This window comes from Saccostrea cucullata, unplaced genomic scaffold, assembly GCF_032062105.1.
Source record: "Saccostrea cucullata isolate Sc308-1 unplaced genomic scaffold, CSIRO_AGI_Scuc_v1 ctg827, whole genome shotgun sequence".
In the NCBI taxonomy this organism is placed as follows: Eukaryota; Metazoa; Mollusca; class Bivalvia; order Ostreida; family Ostreidae; genus Saccostrea; species Saccostrea cuccullata.
In genome coordinates, this window is record NW_026922193.1 from 147,267 (window position 1) to 164,913 (window position 17,647).

General features: G+C 34.8%; 2 protein-coding genes and 1 non-coding gene across 3 annotated transcripts; all 3 read left to right on the forward strand.

Annotated features, from left to right (window-relative positions):
• The first annotated feature begins 1,142 nt into the window (after nucleotides 1-1,142).
• LOC134261355 (claudin domain-containing protein 2-like) lies at nucleotides 1,143-6,472 on the forward strand. The gene is made up of 3 exons (XM_062743794.1): nucleotides 1,143-1,712; nucleotides 2,100-2,243; nucleotides 4,207-6,472. Exons 1-3 carry the CDS (start codon nucleotides 1,526-1,528, stop codon nucleotides 4,389-4,391), a joined length of 516 nt encoding a protein of 171 aa, XP_062599778.1. The 5' UTR covers nucleotides 1,143-1,525; the 3' UTR covers nucleotides 4,392-6,472.
• Nucleotides 6,473-12,921: 6,449 nt separating this feature from the next.
• On the forward strand, nucleotides 12,922-12,994 carry Trnas-gga (transfer RNA serine (anticodon GGA)). Its single transcript has one exon. It is a non-coding gene; the product is annotated as a tRNA-Ser (tRNA).
• Nucleotides 12,995-13,589: 595 nt separating this feature from the next.
• Nucleotides 13,590-15,673, forward strand: LOC134261348 (serine protease inhibitor Cvsi-2-like). Its single transcript, XM_062743786.1, has 3 exons — nucleotides 13,590-13,691; nucleotides 14,126-14,245; nucleotides 15,508-15,673. The coding sequence occupies exons 1-3, from the start codon at nucleotides 13,655-13,657 to the stop codon at nucleotides 15,606-15,608; spliced, it is 258 nt and encodes an 85-aa protein (XP_062599770.1). The 5' UTR covers nucleotides 13,590-13,654; the 3' UTR covers nucleotides 15,609-15,673.
• The last annotated feature ends 1,974 nt before the right edge of the window (nucleotides 15,674-17,647 follow it).

A 17,647-nucleotide genomic window follows, 5' to 3' on the forward strand; every position in this document is an offset into this window, starting at 1 on the left:
GTATATCAAAAAGATGACTATGTTTTTGTGTTAAATGGTTAAAGGAATAAGCCAATGAAATTTGACATTTATATCTAACCGGGTTTTTTTGAAAATCAAGGTTTAAGTAGTTCATTGATTAAATTTTTTTCTCCTTGTAAACAATGAAACGTATAAAGACGTTCGCATCATTCCAAAAACCAATAATTAATCTTTGTCCAAAATATGCATACATGCAGTAGATATATTTAAAAATACAAAAATAACGAAAATTAAACGACAGGAATTTTTTGGGGTATGTGTGTTGTACATCCTTAAAATATGGTCAATTTGAAGCTATTTCGGGAAGAAAAATTGTCTCATTATCTACACTAAAATTAAATTATAAGGAATAAGGCTTATTTTAACCTATTTTAAACGATATAACATAATTTGGGACAGCGTACATTTTTTTTTATATAAACCGCTTTATAGTGTGTAAACTGCCCCAAGTTATGTTATATCGCGCGTATAACATAGGTTAGAATAAACTTCATTCCTTAAGTAATACATTTCACAGAAACAAATCTGCTGTTTAATAATGGGGTGACGCATGTGAGCGTTGTGGTTCATGGACCAGTTTTTCATATCCCTTTTTTAAAGTGATTTCGTGATTGATATCGAACTCTCTCTATATATAAATCATTATATTTCCGCATTTCCACATGTCCTTTATGTCTATTCAGGAAATTGTCAATAGTTTGCCTAATATTACAGTCAATATGGAAATACTCGTGTTTAAAAACAAATTAACAAAAAATAGAAAAACGAAATTAAAAAGAATATCAAGTTTCAATAATTTCCGAGACACGGATTCGAAAAAAAGTAGTTTCGCTCTCCTTGCCAGAAAATATCCATAGCAAACCAAAAAAAAAAAAAAAAAAGAGAGAACTTATATATATGTAAGCTCAAGTATATTTCGTCTGGAATTAAGTACTTAGCTCTTAAGAATTCTTATTTAGTTCTTAAAACTAATTGAGACAAGAAGGCTTAATTGTTCTTAGGAAAAAAAAATCCTTTTCATCTTTACGATCCTACCGCACCATTCTTAAATAAAGAAACAAAGTTTTAGCATATTCTCCGCAAACTCCAACGGCAAGAACCCGGAAGTATGTTATTTTTATATTCCGTGGATATGCGTTATAAGGCGTGTATGATGCAAGCATAGAGTGGATTGTTATGACTCAGGCTCCTATAGCGTTATAATCTGGGAACTTCATTACCGGATTTCTTGATTATTTAGTTTTAGAAGATTAACACAAGATAAGGAACGAACGCTGTATGATATAGAGATATTCCGCGCAATTGAATCTGTGTCGTTTCCAGGGGAACGCTTTGCTAAATTACACAGTGGTTGGTCGACCATGCGAAGTTTTGAGGCAGTTGGTAAATTATAACAAACTCCGTACTTTTGAAGAGGAAAAAAGAGCCGTTTTCTGGCTATACTTTGACATTAAGAGTTCAGTTTAGTTCTTCGTCGCCGTTTCCTTTGTCATACTTTTTGAGAATGAACAGTTGTACCGCCATCTCGGGGTTAATTTTGCTGGTGGTGACCAACTTAGCGTGCATTGTCAGCTTCGCCACCCCTTACTGGCTGGAGAAAACAGGGAAGACGATAGGCCTGTGGGCGGAATGTCATGACCAGAAATGTGAATGGGTGTTTGAAAAGTCCAGCTACAGTCCCACCGACAAGGGTAAGACAAGATGTTTAAAGTTTCAAAAAAATATATTCACCGATATATAAGAAAATTGTAAATGAATAAAAATTTGTCTGAATAAAGTTTTGAAATTCATTGTAACAAATATTTCTGAGAAAATTTGTATTTGTGTACCAAAAAGATAATTCCCTTAAATTTTGCAATAAGAGCTACTCTGACTAGGAAGCTCTATAGAAATGTCAGCTAATGACTGAGGTGTACATTTTTTTCTCTTTAAGCTTTCATCTTTAATTGATATAAGAGCACCGACGCCAAGTTCAGATTCTTGCTCTATATTTTTTATTTTTCGCGTTTTTGTTCTCCATTATAGGTTACAGAGTGCAACCTATTATAATGATTTAATTGAGCTATATTTATTTACAGATTACGTCATCGCTTCCCAGGGATTGATGTCCGTTGGCCTGGCCGTGTGTCTCATAGCACTACTTGTCGCTACCTTAGCCTTATGTTGCCAGTGCACTAGTTGCAACCACGCAGGATTTGTGGCGGGTTTGCTTATAACAGCGTGTAAGTTTTAAAGACTTGTTCCTATTTATTATTTTATCATGTTTATCATGTTTTATTGTACATGTAATGTATTTTTTGTTGCATCCAAATTTCGAGTTTTGTACTATTTATGTTATTTGTTTGTTTGTTATTAATTTAAATTTCACTTTGGAAACATTTTACTTGTCTCATGAGAGCACCTGCTAAAAATCTGTTTTCCCCAGAAATCACTCAATACATATAGATATCAAGTATCAATATATCCTGCGTCCTGTTCAGTTGATACATTTTTAGAAAATTTATAAGATGATTGGTTTTCGATAAAACAATTTAAATAAAAAATATTTCATTAATATAATAATATATTTAAAACAGGTTTTTGTTTAAACTAAAATTAAAAATTCTTATGGAAGTTGTCCCAATGATAAACAAGTTTATTTGTAGACTATTAAACAAAGGAGACATTTGAAAAATATGGTTAAATGTAAATTCATTAAAAGACTTAGCAGGCTACAAGTGGGCGAGCACTCATTTTCTCTTGAAGAATTTCAAGCTACAATAATTTCTCCTTGTAATGCTCTTATTTTCATTACATTCTACACTGATTAGTACTTGAATGCATAGAATAAAATGGCGCATTAATATAATTTTGAATATATTTAAATAACATCTGACAATAGGTTTCAAGGACATAAGCAACGTACATGTACACAAACTCTAAAACGTGCTCAACCAAAAAAACAAAACAAAAAAAAACCTTTTACCCCACTTTACAAGAAAGAAAGCTGTTTACGGAAAAAATGTGGGATTATTACGTGATGCAGAGTCATTCTAAGGGGGGGGGGGCGCACCCGGCGCGCGCCCCCTTAAAATTGTCCAAGTTAGCATAAAACATAGTTTGTCGAGAAAATGTTTTAAATGTCTACTCGGTAGACCTCATTTTTACCCTACAAAACCTCTAGAATCCAAGAGCTTCCGGGGCCTTCGCCCCCTGGGCCCCCACCCGGGCGCCCCCAGACCCCCTGCCTGAATCTGGCGCCCCCCTAACTTCAATTCCTGGATCCGCCCCTGGAAATACATTGCATATGTAGAGACAGTGTGAATCGACATACATGTATAAAGTTAAAACCAAATAAATGCAAGCGATTATTCTGGGGATTTTACAATTATTTGTTATTGTATACATGATGAATAAGTTTAATAAATAAAACTTGTGAAAAAAAATGTCAAATAAGCCTTAGGGTTGAATATCGAGGGGGGAGGGGGTGGTACCTTTCACAAGTACCTGTGGTTTTCCTAACACAGGAAATGCATGAAAATTAAGTTTATTAAACAATTCAAAAATATATCTCCTGATATATGAAATCTATTTAATATTTAAGAATCTATAATATAAATAAAAATATTTTTTGCTGATCAAAATTCCATTAATTATTTAAATTTCCCTCTAATATATATAACACTTTTTCTTGCATTGTAATTTAATCAAATGACCCATTTGATATAATTATATTGAACTATTTCTTGATAGTAAAAACATAATAAAGGGAAATAATCAAATGTTGAACCCGCTTTTGATTGGTTGTTTACTTGAAGAAACTCGAATTTTGAATCTCGAATTTCGAATTTTGAATCTCGAATTTCGAATCTCGTATTTGGAAACTCGAATCTCGAATGAGCCTTCTGGGCTTTCGTAAGTTTTGACCATATATACATGAAAATAATGAAAAACCTTAAATTTGTAAAAGAAAACTTGGCATGATATTATAGTTTAGCTGCTATTTGACATAAATTTGATTTTGATGTGTACAGTATTGCCAGGCATTAAAAATGACAAGAATGGTCCTACAATAATTGGAAATTTTAAAGTTTACAAAGAATAAGAAATTGAAGTTCAAGACTATGTTGCGTATGCCCTCAAACTATTTTTTCTGTCCTCTGTATCAAAATGATTAATAGATTTGTATCCTAATTTTTTTGACAGTTTTAAGCATGGGAATAGCTACGGCCGTGTACGGAATTAAATCATCTAAAGAAGAAAATGCCAAAGTGTCGTATGACGCGTCCCTTCACTTCGGATGGTCATTCTGGGTGGCGGTGGGGGCAGCTGGAATGGCACTGGTGACGTCATTGATTTACGGCTGTTCTTCCAAAGGAACGGACGAATAATCATACGAGAAAGCTCAACAGAAAATACAAAAACTTTGTTCATTCCTAAACAAACAATAACCCTTCTATTTGTAAAATAATGTATAAATGTAGATAAATTATGGAACAATTTAGTACTTTCAAAGCATTCAAATTATTTTATTCCGTATGTAGTATTACATGCATATTTTGAAGTGATGTTTTCATATTTTGTTTTAAATTATCATGAATATGAAACTGTCAGGAAGTTAAAAACATAGATGAATAATTTCCTTAATTGTTAATAATGTAAAACACAAGTACCCTAATTAAGAATATATATGGAATTTCAGCATCAGGAAGTACATACTTTTAGGAAATGGACTTTATCTTCAGGAAGTTGTATAAAACAATGAACTGTTTAGATGTGAATTTTCTCTTAGCAATATTTCAATCATGTACGACAACACGTCTTTTAATGTTAGCATTTTTTTAGTTGACACAAATAGTACTTTGGACTACACAAATAGTACTTTGGACTATGAAAATGAACTAGAAGTTGCTTTGGCGGGAAACACGGCGTTGTTGGTTTTATTCATGCTTTTTGGCTCCTTTGGTAACTGTTTGGTGCTGTTTGTTTATAAAGACTACAAATTCTCCAACAAGCTTGACGACCGCCGCTTCATACCCTATCTGGCTCTGATGGATTTCATGGCTTCCCTAGCCTCGTCCTGTCAATACATGATCGAAAATGGATATCCGCTGCGGTATCCCGGAAGTTTATCTTGCAAGGTTTTGACATTTACAAGCTTGCTTCCGGCATCTATTTCGGGGATGATTTTGCTTGCAATTGCATTTCACCGATATAAAAGAGTTTGTAATCCTTTTTCTCGCTTGCACATCACACAGACTCAAACAATTGCAATGACTGCTGTGGGCGGCTTAGTTATATCTTTTCCCTCGTTAGTTTTTAGCGACATAACTTTGTTTTTTGACATAGAACATGGAATTAACGCGACAAAGTGCCTACGATTGTCACCCACATTAAAAACCTCGTCTAGTGTGTATTCGTCGTTTATAGCAGCCCTTTGTGTAGGGGGTATTCTTTTCATTATTGTGTCCTACTCACTGGTCGGCGTCCGCATCAAAAGACAGTACTCCCTGGCCCAGTCCACGATTAGAACGACTCCCGCCAACGATATCGATGACACGTCCGAAGACCTGACGGCGAGCACATTTTCGTTGTCTACTGTTGCTACGAAAGATATGTTTTGGCATACAAAAGACTATAAAACACACTCCACTTTCTACCTAGACGACATTGATAAAGCAGAAAATTCAAGTTGTGTGCCATCTAGCATGAATACCCTTGAAACGACATTAAAAAAGAAGAAAAAGCGCGCAAAGCAAACAAGATTTATTCAGCGCAAGCGAGCTCGGTTTTTAAGATTTACTTGGATGTTTGTTATCATGTCGGCAGTGTATTGCTGTTCCCTTCTTCCTAGAGTTATCGTTCGTGTTCTAGAGATGGCGGTCACAAACTTCTGGTTCAAGCTTGACAGGGAAACGCTGGTAGCCATGACGTTTCTGGCACGAATTTACATCATTAGTTTTATTGTTAATCCGGTAATATATGGATTCTTTGATAATAAATTCCGTAAAAAATGTAAGCGTTTACTTAAAAACTGTAATTGTTATTTACGAGTCACGACAACGACGGTATAGTTATGTATTTTTATGTTATACTAGGTTTTTTGTATCAATAAATACTTGTATTTTCCTTATTTATTTTTTAAAAATGCATTCTATAGTTTAAATTCGTAGCAATAACAGTGGAAACCGTCTCCCAAAAGAACGTCTTCCTTCTGATTAAAGAAAAAATAGTATTGTTATTTATATTTTGTACTGCATTGCATGTATCGACGATATTTTTATTATATCTGTTTAAAATCGCTTCCTCTTACATAAAAGGAGTGTCATACTTAACTGCAATTTTTTTATGGAAAGATTTGTAAGTAAAGCACTGACAAATAAGAATGAATTTTCATAAATATACTTTTTTATGATCACAAAGTGTAATTGTTAATAAAATTGAAAAATAAATATTATATTTTTGAAAATTATTTTGTATATTTATTTTACTATATATTGTTTAAAATATAAAACATATGGAGATAAAGAACAGCATTCAAGATCAAGACCATAAAACAATACAAAATAGGAGCAGAGCATACACGGACCTCCAAAACATCAGAGGTGGGATCAGGTGCCATGGAGGATTGAGTATCTCATGTCGACCAGTCGCACCCGCCGTATGTTCCTTGTCATGATCGGGAAATAACGAAAAAATCCGTCATTTATCCAGTGTATAAATAATGGACTAACAATGGGTATGAAAAAGTCAGTCTGCAGTTGACTCAATGACTCTTATTTGCTGACAAAGTCATTGTATCGACCATAGAACTTACGAAATTATGACTTTAAACGAGACTGCAGATTTTCTTGTTTCATCATCTTGTCTGTCAGTAATTTACCTTGTTTTAGAACTTATATTTACGTAGATCATGCTCTCGCGTATTGAATCAACTGAGATATATACACTCCGTATGCAGTTGATGAAGGTATATTGCTGCATAAGTAAGGGAAGTTGACGAATAAAAAATTCTCATCATCAGGTTTATCATATTGCTTGGTTGTTAGATAACCATTAATGTCTTTTTCAAGTAAAATATCCAGTTACAAAACAGATGTGTCAACCTCTGTGGTATCTTTTGTATCAAGCTGACCGGGATATTTCGCATCAACATAAGAATGGAAATTACCTTTGTTTATTGACAATACGTCGTCGATTTATCTAAATCTTGAGTTGAAGACCACAGCAAGTATTTTTTTTCTTTTCACGCATAAGATTTTGCACAAATTCTGCTTTTTTGAATACAAAAATAGGTCTGCTAATAACGGGGCGCAATTTGTACCCACAGGAATTCCAATAGATTGTTTAAAGACGGGTCTCCAAAAACAACAAAGATTGTCAATCATGCAGAAACTCAAGTATATGAATCCTTTATTACACTTTTTTTCGGATGCTGTTTTCTTTTCAAATCTTTTCCAGTCTAAATTAGAAGAAATTTCAAAACAGACGTTCCAAGTTCACTGGTATATATCCAATTGACATATGAATTAACGTAATCATTGTTTATTTTTATACATCTTTGCTTTACCTAAATGTTGCGTTAAAAGCAATAGCATAGCCCTCTTCTTTTTAAGAAGAATGTTAAAAAATAAATTCTCCTTCATTGGAATATAAAAAGGCCAGCTCATTCAAACGGTTTGTTAGAAGATTTGGTCTCTGAAGACTATACATAAATGTCAGAAAGGAACTCCAATCTCATTTTAATATCATCCTGAGAGCACTTGTTTGTAGAATCAGAGTGATCTTTAACAAAGTAATTTGTAGACCATATAAAAGAAAGGAAAATTTCTTACTTTTACTGTTATTGAAGAAGCGTTGTCTATAATATAAAATGGAATCTCGGGGAATGGATTATAAAGTGTAAAAAGTTGTGCGTTTTGATGTTATTGAATGTTAAAAAAAAAATGGCGATTTCAAATTTTCCAAAAGTTCTTTGCAGTCTTTAAGGATCCACATCCGATTTACAAATATCGTCGACATACTGTAAATTCACATATTTTCGAGGGATTAAATTTCGTGGTTCTTGGAAAGTATATTGGTAAACGGGGATTTGATTACGAGGTTGAATAATTGTTCAGTAGTACAATATGTGAAAAATTGCATTTGGTGGTGGACATAAATTGGGTTTCTTCATAACTTTAAAACAACGAAAATCAAACCAAAACGAACATTTGCTATTTTACAGTATGAGTAAACATTTATACTTTAATTAATCTTTGTATATTAAATAAAAGCCATCGTGAAATCTTTCTTCTAATCGTATAGAGGTTTAAAAAATAACTTTATAGAAAAAAAAACCCATAATATATGATACCATTTCACGATTATATAAAATATAATGTAATGAATATTGAATTACAACAAATGCACGATAAACATTGCATATACTGTCCAATTTTATTCACACAATTTGATGGACATTGAAAGGAACACGACAAAATGAGTTCAGGTTGAAAATGCTATGGTTTTTAAATTATGTCCCCTAAATGACGTCAAATCTTGGTAATGTTCATGTCTAGACATTGCACAAAATTCCATAACTTAAGACAACAGTTCATTTCTCTTTAGTTATAACCTAGATTTCCATTGGAAGTATACCTTTTTAGATAAATTAAAGATTTAAATTTAGGTTTAGTACCAATATATTAAGACAGGATTTGATAATTAGTTTTGAAATGAGGGTATACCCAGCTAGTTTGATAAATCCATTTTGCTTGAAATGCAATTTTTAGCAATTTTTTGACGTAGTTATGTGGCTATATTATTCCAACTAAGTGAAAATTTTTAACTGAAATTATTTGTTGCTAAAAATTGTATTTATTCAAATATTTAATGAGACAAATTTCAAAGAAATTGGCCAAGACTTGAGTTTCTGACAATAATTTAAAATGGTATCATATATTATGGGACACCCTGTATATGTATACTGTCTGTATTGGGGTATCTAAAGACCACTTACATATTCCCAATGAGGACCTCAAGCATCTATTTAATTAAAATTCATAGCATTTGCGTGTAAAATCATTTTTATTTCCTTTGATGAACTGATTTTACAAATAAAAAGACAAGAGGCCCATGGGCCACATCGCTCACCTGAGTACTGTAGCTTAGAAAAAGTAGAAATTGGTTTATTATTGAAAAGTTAAAATCCAAAAGTAATCCCATGATCAATCATGGATTTGCTATTCTTCAAAGAATTTTCCCATAATTATTTCTATGTAAAACTTTGGTCGGCCATTTTGGCCCCGCCCTACCCCCTGGGGTCATGATTTGAACAAATTTGAATCTACACTACCTGAAGATGCTTCCATATAAATATGATGAATAATGGCTTTGTCATTCTTGAGAAGAAGATTTTTAAAGAATTTTCCCATTAATTTCTATGTAAAACTTTGGTCGGCCATTTTGGCCCCGCCCCACCCCCGGGGGTCATGATTTGAACAAACTTGAATCTTCACTACCTGAGGATACTTCCATATAAATTTGATGAATTATGGCTCTGTCATTCTTGAGAAGAAGATTTTTAAAGAATTTTCCTATATATTTCTATGTAAAACTTAGTCTCGTTCAACCAGACCCTCGGCTGTCTCCGTAAATCTCCGACCAGCCAGAGGGTCTGGTAAAGATACGTATTATCGATTGTGACGCCAAAACGAGGCTTACCGAAATTCTGGTAAAGTTTTGGATTGGCTGAAAAGAACACACCTACACGATTTAAATAAATACATGATAAACCAGGAGAAAAATAACTTAAAGATGTAAAAGTTATATGTCTAAAAGTTAAAGCTGTTAGATAGGAATTGTTCACGGTGTTGCCCACCAGTTATAGGTAAGTGTGTTTTATTATGTCTTGCAAATATTCCGTACGAAAGCAAAAGTGAAAGTAGTGTAGCCCTACCTGCGTAATACACATTCCTTCGATTGATATTGTAATTTCTCGTTTGGTGTCACAAATTAAAGATTAGTTTATTAATATAAAGTCACAAACCAGAAGAAGAAACACATATAACATTTGTTTTCAAAAAGGATCGTCAAAATGAAAACAAGATAGCGCCCTCTGACGGTTACAAACGCTTACGTGATTCTTTACCAGACTCTCTGCTGGTCGGAGTTTACGGAGACAGCCGAGCGTCTGGTTGAACGAGACTATGTAAAACTTTGGTCGGCCATTTTGGCCCCGCCCTACCCCCGGGGGTCATGATTTGAACAAACTTGAATCTTCACTACCTGAGGATGCTTCCATATAAATTTGATGAATTATGGCTCTGTCATTCTTGAGAAGAAGATTTTTAAAGAATTTTCCTATATATTTTTAACTCTTCTGAGCCAAAGGCTCAAAGAGCTAATGCTATGGCCATTTGTGCGGTGTGCGTCGTGCGGTGTGCGGTGTGCGTTAACTTTTTAGAAAATGGACCATAACTCAAGAACGCCTTGGCCAATCAGTGTCAAATTTGTCACAGGGTATCCTTAAACAAGGGGAGATAATCAGGAAAACAAAACCAAAAGTACTGGTTGCTAAAAAATCTTCTTCTCCAGAACCACCAGGCAGATTTTCACCAAACTTACATACAAGGATCAGGATATGTTGAAGATTAAAAATTGTTCAAGGCATGACCCTGGGGCAAAGGGCGTGGTCTCAAGGTCACTTCAAAGTTGACCTAAATTTACAATTGATAAAAACGTTTATATTTTGCTTACTATAAGGACTAGGATCATCAAATCTTGTAAGTTGATGCATCTTAAGACTTCACATCATGTTGAATCAAAAGTAGGTCACAGTGACCTACTTTTTTAATTCTGCAGGCATTTGTTTTCAAATTGATTTGAAGGCATATTTTGGACACTTTAAGGCCTATGATCATCAAACTTTGTTAGTTAATACATCTTGGGTCCTTGAACAACTTCAACTTAAAAGTAGGTCACCTTGACCTACTTTTTGAACTTTATGACTTATCCTTTTTCAAACATTTAATCCCATTATTGCAGACACTGAGAGGATTAGAATCATCAAATCTTGTAAATTGCTGCATCTTGGGACCTTAAAGCATATTTATGAAAAAGTATGTCACTGTGACCTACTTTTTGAATTTTGCAGGCATATGTTTTCATATTGTTTAAAAGGCATATTTTGATTACCTTCAGACCTACGATCATCAAACTTGGTCAGTAGATGCATCTTGCGACTTTGAAAAATGTTGACTAAAATGTAGGTCACGGTGACCTACTTTTGACATTTTATAGCTTTATTTAAGTATCTTAGGTATTTATAAGCTTAGAATCATCAAACTTTGTGAGTTGACGCATCTTGGGTTTTCGGAGAGTGACGACCAAAAAGTAGGTCATGGTGACCTACTTTTGACATTTTATAGCTTTATTTAAGTATCTTATGTATTTATAAGCTTAGAATCATCAAACTTTGTGAGTTGATGCATCTTGGGTTTTCGGAGAGTGATGACCAAAACGTAGGTCACAGTGACCTACTTTTCACATTTTATGGCTTTATTTAAAGATCTCTGGTACTTATTGGCTTAGAATCATCAAACTTTGTCAGTTGATGCATCTTGGGTATTCAGAGAATGTCAACCGAAAAGTAGGTCATGGTAACCTACTTTTGAATATCTCAGGTACTTATTGGCTGAGAATCATCAAACTTTGTCAGTTGATGTATTTTGGGCTTTCGAAAGTCGCCTACTAAAAATTAGGTCACAGTGACCTTCTTGAGAAGAAGATTTTTAAAGAATTTTCCTATATATTTCTATGTAAAACTTTGGTCGGCCATTTTGGCCCCGCCCTACCCCCGGGGGTCATGATTTGAACAAACTTGAATCTTCACTACCTGAGTATACTTCCATATAAATTTGATGAATTATGGCTCTGTCATTCTTAAGAAGAAGATTTTTAAAGAATTTTCCAATATATTTCTATGTAAAACTTTTGGCCATTTTGGCCCCATCAAACTTTGGGGGTGATGTATTTTGAACAAACTTCAAGTCTACACTACCTGAGGATGTTAAAAATCTTTCCTGGCACAGTGGTTCTTGAGAAGAAGATTTTAAAGAATTTTCCAATATATTTCTATGTAAAACTTTGGTCGGCCATTTTGGCCCCGCCCTACCCCCGGGGGTCATGATTTGAACAAATTTGAATCTACACTACCTGAGGATGTTACCCCATAAGTTTCATCTTTCCTGGCACAGTGGTTCTTGAGAAGAAGATTTTTAAAACATGCCACCAAATTTTCATTAATTCCCAATTATCTCCCCTTGAATGAGGGCGTGGCCCTTCATTTGAACAAACTTGAATCCCCTTTACCCAAGGATGCTTTGTGGCAAGTTTGGTTGATATTGGCCCAGTGGTTCTTGAGAAGAAGTCGAAAATGTGAAAAGTTTACAGACAGACAGACGGACAGACGGACAGACAGACGGACGCCGGACAAAATGTGATCAGAAAAGCTAATAAAGAAATCGGCGTGTTCTATTTACCTATATTAAAGAAGTGGTTCTATATCATAACGCCTCGTCCAAAGATCAAAAGCTGTATTTTCATTCATGTTAAACAATTTCCATATTTATATAATATTATTAAATACAAACATAAGATGAAAATATTGTTTCAAAATTATTTCAGAAATTATATTAATTTGAAATTTGAATTTTGGTGTCTGTTCTCAGCTTTTGATCTTCATGCTTGTTCTTAATTTATCGGGAGAAAGAAATTGATTTATAAATTGTTAAAATATATTCTGAAATAATTCTTTTTAGTATTTTAAAAAACATATTGACGGTGAAAAGCAAACTTTTGACTTGTAAGGGTGAAAAAGGTGATGATAACAAACAGTGATCTTATATATGTGGCGGTCAGCCGGGTTCGATCGCCGGTGGCCAGATAGCTCAGTTGGTAGAGCACCTGACCGGAGTTTCAGGGGGCCCGGGTTCGAATCCCGGTCTGGTCCACTGCATTTTCTCCTCTCCCGTTACATTTGGTGCCGTGCCATGCCCTGGAATTGACAGGTGCGAGACCGGCCAGGGATGAGCCTGGGTTGGGGTCTTTGGAGGGCCAAAGACCTTTAAGGAGGGAGGAATGTGGCGGTCAGCCGGGTTCGATCGCCGGTGGCCAGATAGCTCAGTTGGTAGAGCACCTGACCGGAGTTTCAGGGGGTCCGGGTTCGAATCCCGGTCTGGTCCACTGCATTTTCTCCTCTCCCGTTACATTTGGTGCCGTGCCATGCCCTGGAATTGACAGGTGCGAGACCGGCCAGGGATGAGCCTGGGTTGGGGTCTTTGGAGGGCCAAAGACCTTTAAGGAGGGAGGAATGTGGCGGTCAGCCGGGTTCGATCGCCGGTGGCCAGATAGCTCAGTTGGTAGAGCACCTGACCGGAGTTTCAGGGGGTCCGGGTTCGAATCCCGGTCTGGTCCGCTGCATTTTCTCCTCTCCCGTTACATATATATACATATTTAAATTATGTTCGGCTCTAGCTTTTTTATATAGATGTTTATATACTTGTACTTTGCAGTATATCATATTCCTATATAATAAAGACTTATCATAGACGTGACAGAAGGTCAATAAGATAAAGTAGACAAGCGAGTGTTTGTGATAGATCTAAGAACAATGGACACGAAATTTGTTTTGATTGCACTCTGTGTTGGTAAGAAATAGGTTCATATCCTTTATATTGTAACTTGTGATTTATAAGTTTCTTTAGGGGTTTTAAAATTCTATTTTTATGTTCGTAAATATTCAAGATATTAGACAAGGTTGAATTGTGGGTGGTACTGGTATTCACAAATGAAACCTATTGTGTGAAGACAAGTGTATGTCTATATTGAACTAAATTCTCTGTTTTGAAAAAAGTAACATATGCACTGTTAGTAATTCATCAGGATCAGATGACTAAAATTTTGATATGTTATTTTAAAAAGAATTGATAACATACATAAAAAGGAATACAATAGATATATGTTTGTTAACTTTTTTATTGGACTTTTCTTATCTTTAAATTTCAAAAGAAAAATACTTCCTAAAACAATTTATTGAGTTGTATTTAAAATAATTATATCAATCAGTTAAATGTTCTATCAGGTTTAGTTACCAGCGAACACTGTACGGAAACCAATTCCTGTCATCATACGTCGTGTGATTCCGGCAGCGAGATCCACTGTGTCAACAACTTATGTACATGTACCGTAACAACCACATGGAGTAAGTCGCTACCTCATTAGTATGTGATATGTACTGTAATAACCACAAATAGAACCTAAAGGAACTTTGTTATTTACGTTTTGTGTACGTACTTCATGAAATTAATTGTTTTGTTATTTACATGTACTTATCTTCCATTCTGTAATTATTATATATTTCCATTTCTAAATTTTTTCTCTATAATAACCCTTTGAAAGTAAGCGGAGTTGATTTCCTGATAACGGAATGTAAATTAGGCAGGTCGATAGGTCAGGAGCTAAGGAGGCCTAATACGCATGCAAATTTTGTGCGCATCTGTCTCTGTGTCTGACGCTAAGGAGGTTAAATATGCATGTAAATCTCGTGCGGTTGCCTTTGTGTTTGACGTCAGTGTGCTAGGACTATTGAAATTGGCATGGAAGTCCTCGTGTAATTTAAATCGATTAGTCTACATTCTTAATGTCTAAGTCTACAATTTTATTTCACAATGAAATGGAAATATAAGGAATCATTGTTTTGTTGCCAGGGACATTTACATGATAATTTTAGCATAACGGGCTTCGCCCATTATGCAAATTAATCATTATATGAGAACTCTCATAGATTCCTTAAATAAGAAGCATGGATTATACAGACTTACTCGCTAGTCAGCAGTAATGTATTAAGTAATTCAAACAATACAAATCAGGAGTAGAGCAAACACGAACATCTAAAACATCAGAGGTGGAATCAGGCGCCACCGTGGATGGTGGTTCCAATGTCGACCGGTCACATCCGCTGTGTGCTCCATGTCATTATCAGGAAAAACAAAAAAATCTGTCAACAATCCAGTGTCACAATAAATCGATTTATCAGCTGTGTACAATTCTTAAACCATATCAGAGAACAATTCCGTGCGTAACTGTTGGAGGGTCTGACCAGTCGACATGAAAATACTCACTCTAAAATGGTACCTGATCCCAGGTCGGGTGTTTTCAGGGGTCACCCTGCTCTAAATCTACATTGCTTATTTGGAATTTTGAACGTGAATTCTGTACAGTATCTTTATAAATATTTTAATGTGTTTAAACCTTATAAATGTGCTCAATATCAAATACTTAAACCATTTTAAATCAGTGCACTAATTTGAAATACAGTACACGTTATGTCATGTCAATAAGGCAGTAACTCTGTAGATATCTATGTTTGGTCACAGAATATGTTATTTTGTTCAGTAACAACTTAACTGTATTCCACTGCAATTTTTATTTCTATAACTTTATCATATTTTCTATTTTTTTCAGCTTGTACTGACGTGCAGACCTGTCTAGCAATCAACGCCTGGATATGTCCTCAGAACAGACGACACTGTATCGACGGAAGGTGCAGATGTACCCAGTTCTGAATGTCTACATATCACTTACACACAAAGCAACAATTTGTTCATAAATATCTTGTTTCCAACCCGAGTGTTTTCTCTTACTAGATAAAACAACACATTTTTGCTTTTTTCTTGTTATTCTCTCAATTTTGATATCCTTTTCACCGGAATATGTACTTTTAAAATTGCTTAATAATAAAAAAAAAATACACCTATCTGAAATCTGAGATAGACATCTGTGTCCTAAAAAATGGAATGTCCATTTCCTGCGTTATTTTTTTAAATTAACCTTTAATTTATTAAAAGGATTTTCCTGTGCTATTATTTTTATCAGAAAATAATTATTCTAATCAATTTTGAAAATCGTTTTATTTTTTCATGGTCATATTTGGAGGTGTTGTGTTTCCTGTGATTATAGAAAACTGAATTTATACCTTTACGTATATTCCAGTTTGGATTTTTGTTTCCGTCATTTAAACAAAAAATGTAATCTCTGATCTTTAATTCACTCAGATATATTCAGGGAAAATAATTGTCATTTAATGAAATGTCTTCGACATTATTATCTTCAAACAAGAAGGCTTCAGCATGGGGTTTCCCCTCTCAGAAATGTTTTTTTTAAACAAAATAATTATTGCTTCATTAAAATATGATATATATGGAGATAACGAACAGTATTCAAGCTCAAAAGTCCATAAAACAATGCAAAATAGGAGCAGAGCAAACAAGGACCTCCAAAACATCAGAGGAGGGATCAGGTGCCATGGAGAAGTGAGCATCTCATGTCGACCGGTCACATCCACCGTGTGCTCCTTGCCATTATCGAAAAAAATCCGGGAAAATCCGTCGTCAAATCTATGTGTAAATAATGACGTTACAATTAATGTGAAAAAGTCAGTCAGCATTTGACTCAATGACAAATTATTTTTGCTGACAAGTTCATTGTATCGACCATAGAACCTTCGATATGATGACTTTAAACGAGACAGCTGATATTCTTGTTTCAGCAACTAGTTTGTCGATAACATACCTCAATATAAAGGTTGCGCATACGTAGAGCATGCTCTTGCGTATCAAATCAATTGAGAGATATCAGCCCGTATGCAGGTGATGAAGGTATACTGTTGGATATTTTTAAACGGGAAGTTGACGATTGAAAACATAAAGTCATTTTGTTTGTCACAAAGCTTGGTTGTTAGATTACCATCAACCTCTTTTTCAAATAAGATATCTAAATATGAAACAGATGCTTTAGACTCTGTGGTATTTTTTTTATCTCAACCCAACCGGGATATATCGTATTGACATAAGAATGGAAATAACCATTGTTAGGAGAAAATATTTTGTCGATTTATCTAATGGTGATGGGCACACTGTTTTCTTCTTTTCATCTATCAGATTTTGGGAAAAAAATTGCTACTCTGCTACATATGAATACAAAAATATGTCTGCTAACAACCGGGTGCAATTGGTACCCATGGGAATTCCAATGGACTGCTGGAAGACCAAGTATCAAACAAGAGGCCCATGGGCCACATCGCTCACCTGAGCAAGGTGGCTAGGAAAAACGCAGAAATCGTTTTTTATTGAAAGTTTAAACCCAATAGTGGTCCAATCCTTAAAGGGGAGAGGGTATGATTTGAACAAACTTGAATCTACACTAACTAAGGATGCTTGCATATTTCTTTGACTACCTGTGGCTTTATTGCCCTTTACATTTGAACTTACATTGTGACCGCGCCCTACCCCCAGAGGTCATCACTTGAACAAACTTAAATCTACACTACCTGAGAATGCTTCCATATGAATATGACTAATGATGGCTTTCCCATTCTTGAAAAGAAGATTTTTAAAGATTTCTTCTACATGTTTCTATGTAAAACTTGGATTCCATGTTATGGCCCCGCCCTATCCCCAGCGGTCATAATTTGAGCAAACTTGAATCTACACTACCTGAGGATGCTTCCATATAAATATGACTTATCATGGCTGCTATGCTTTTTAAAAAAAATCTCTATATATTTCTATGTAAAACTTTGATCAGACATTTTGGCCCTACCCTA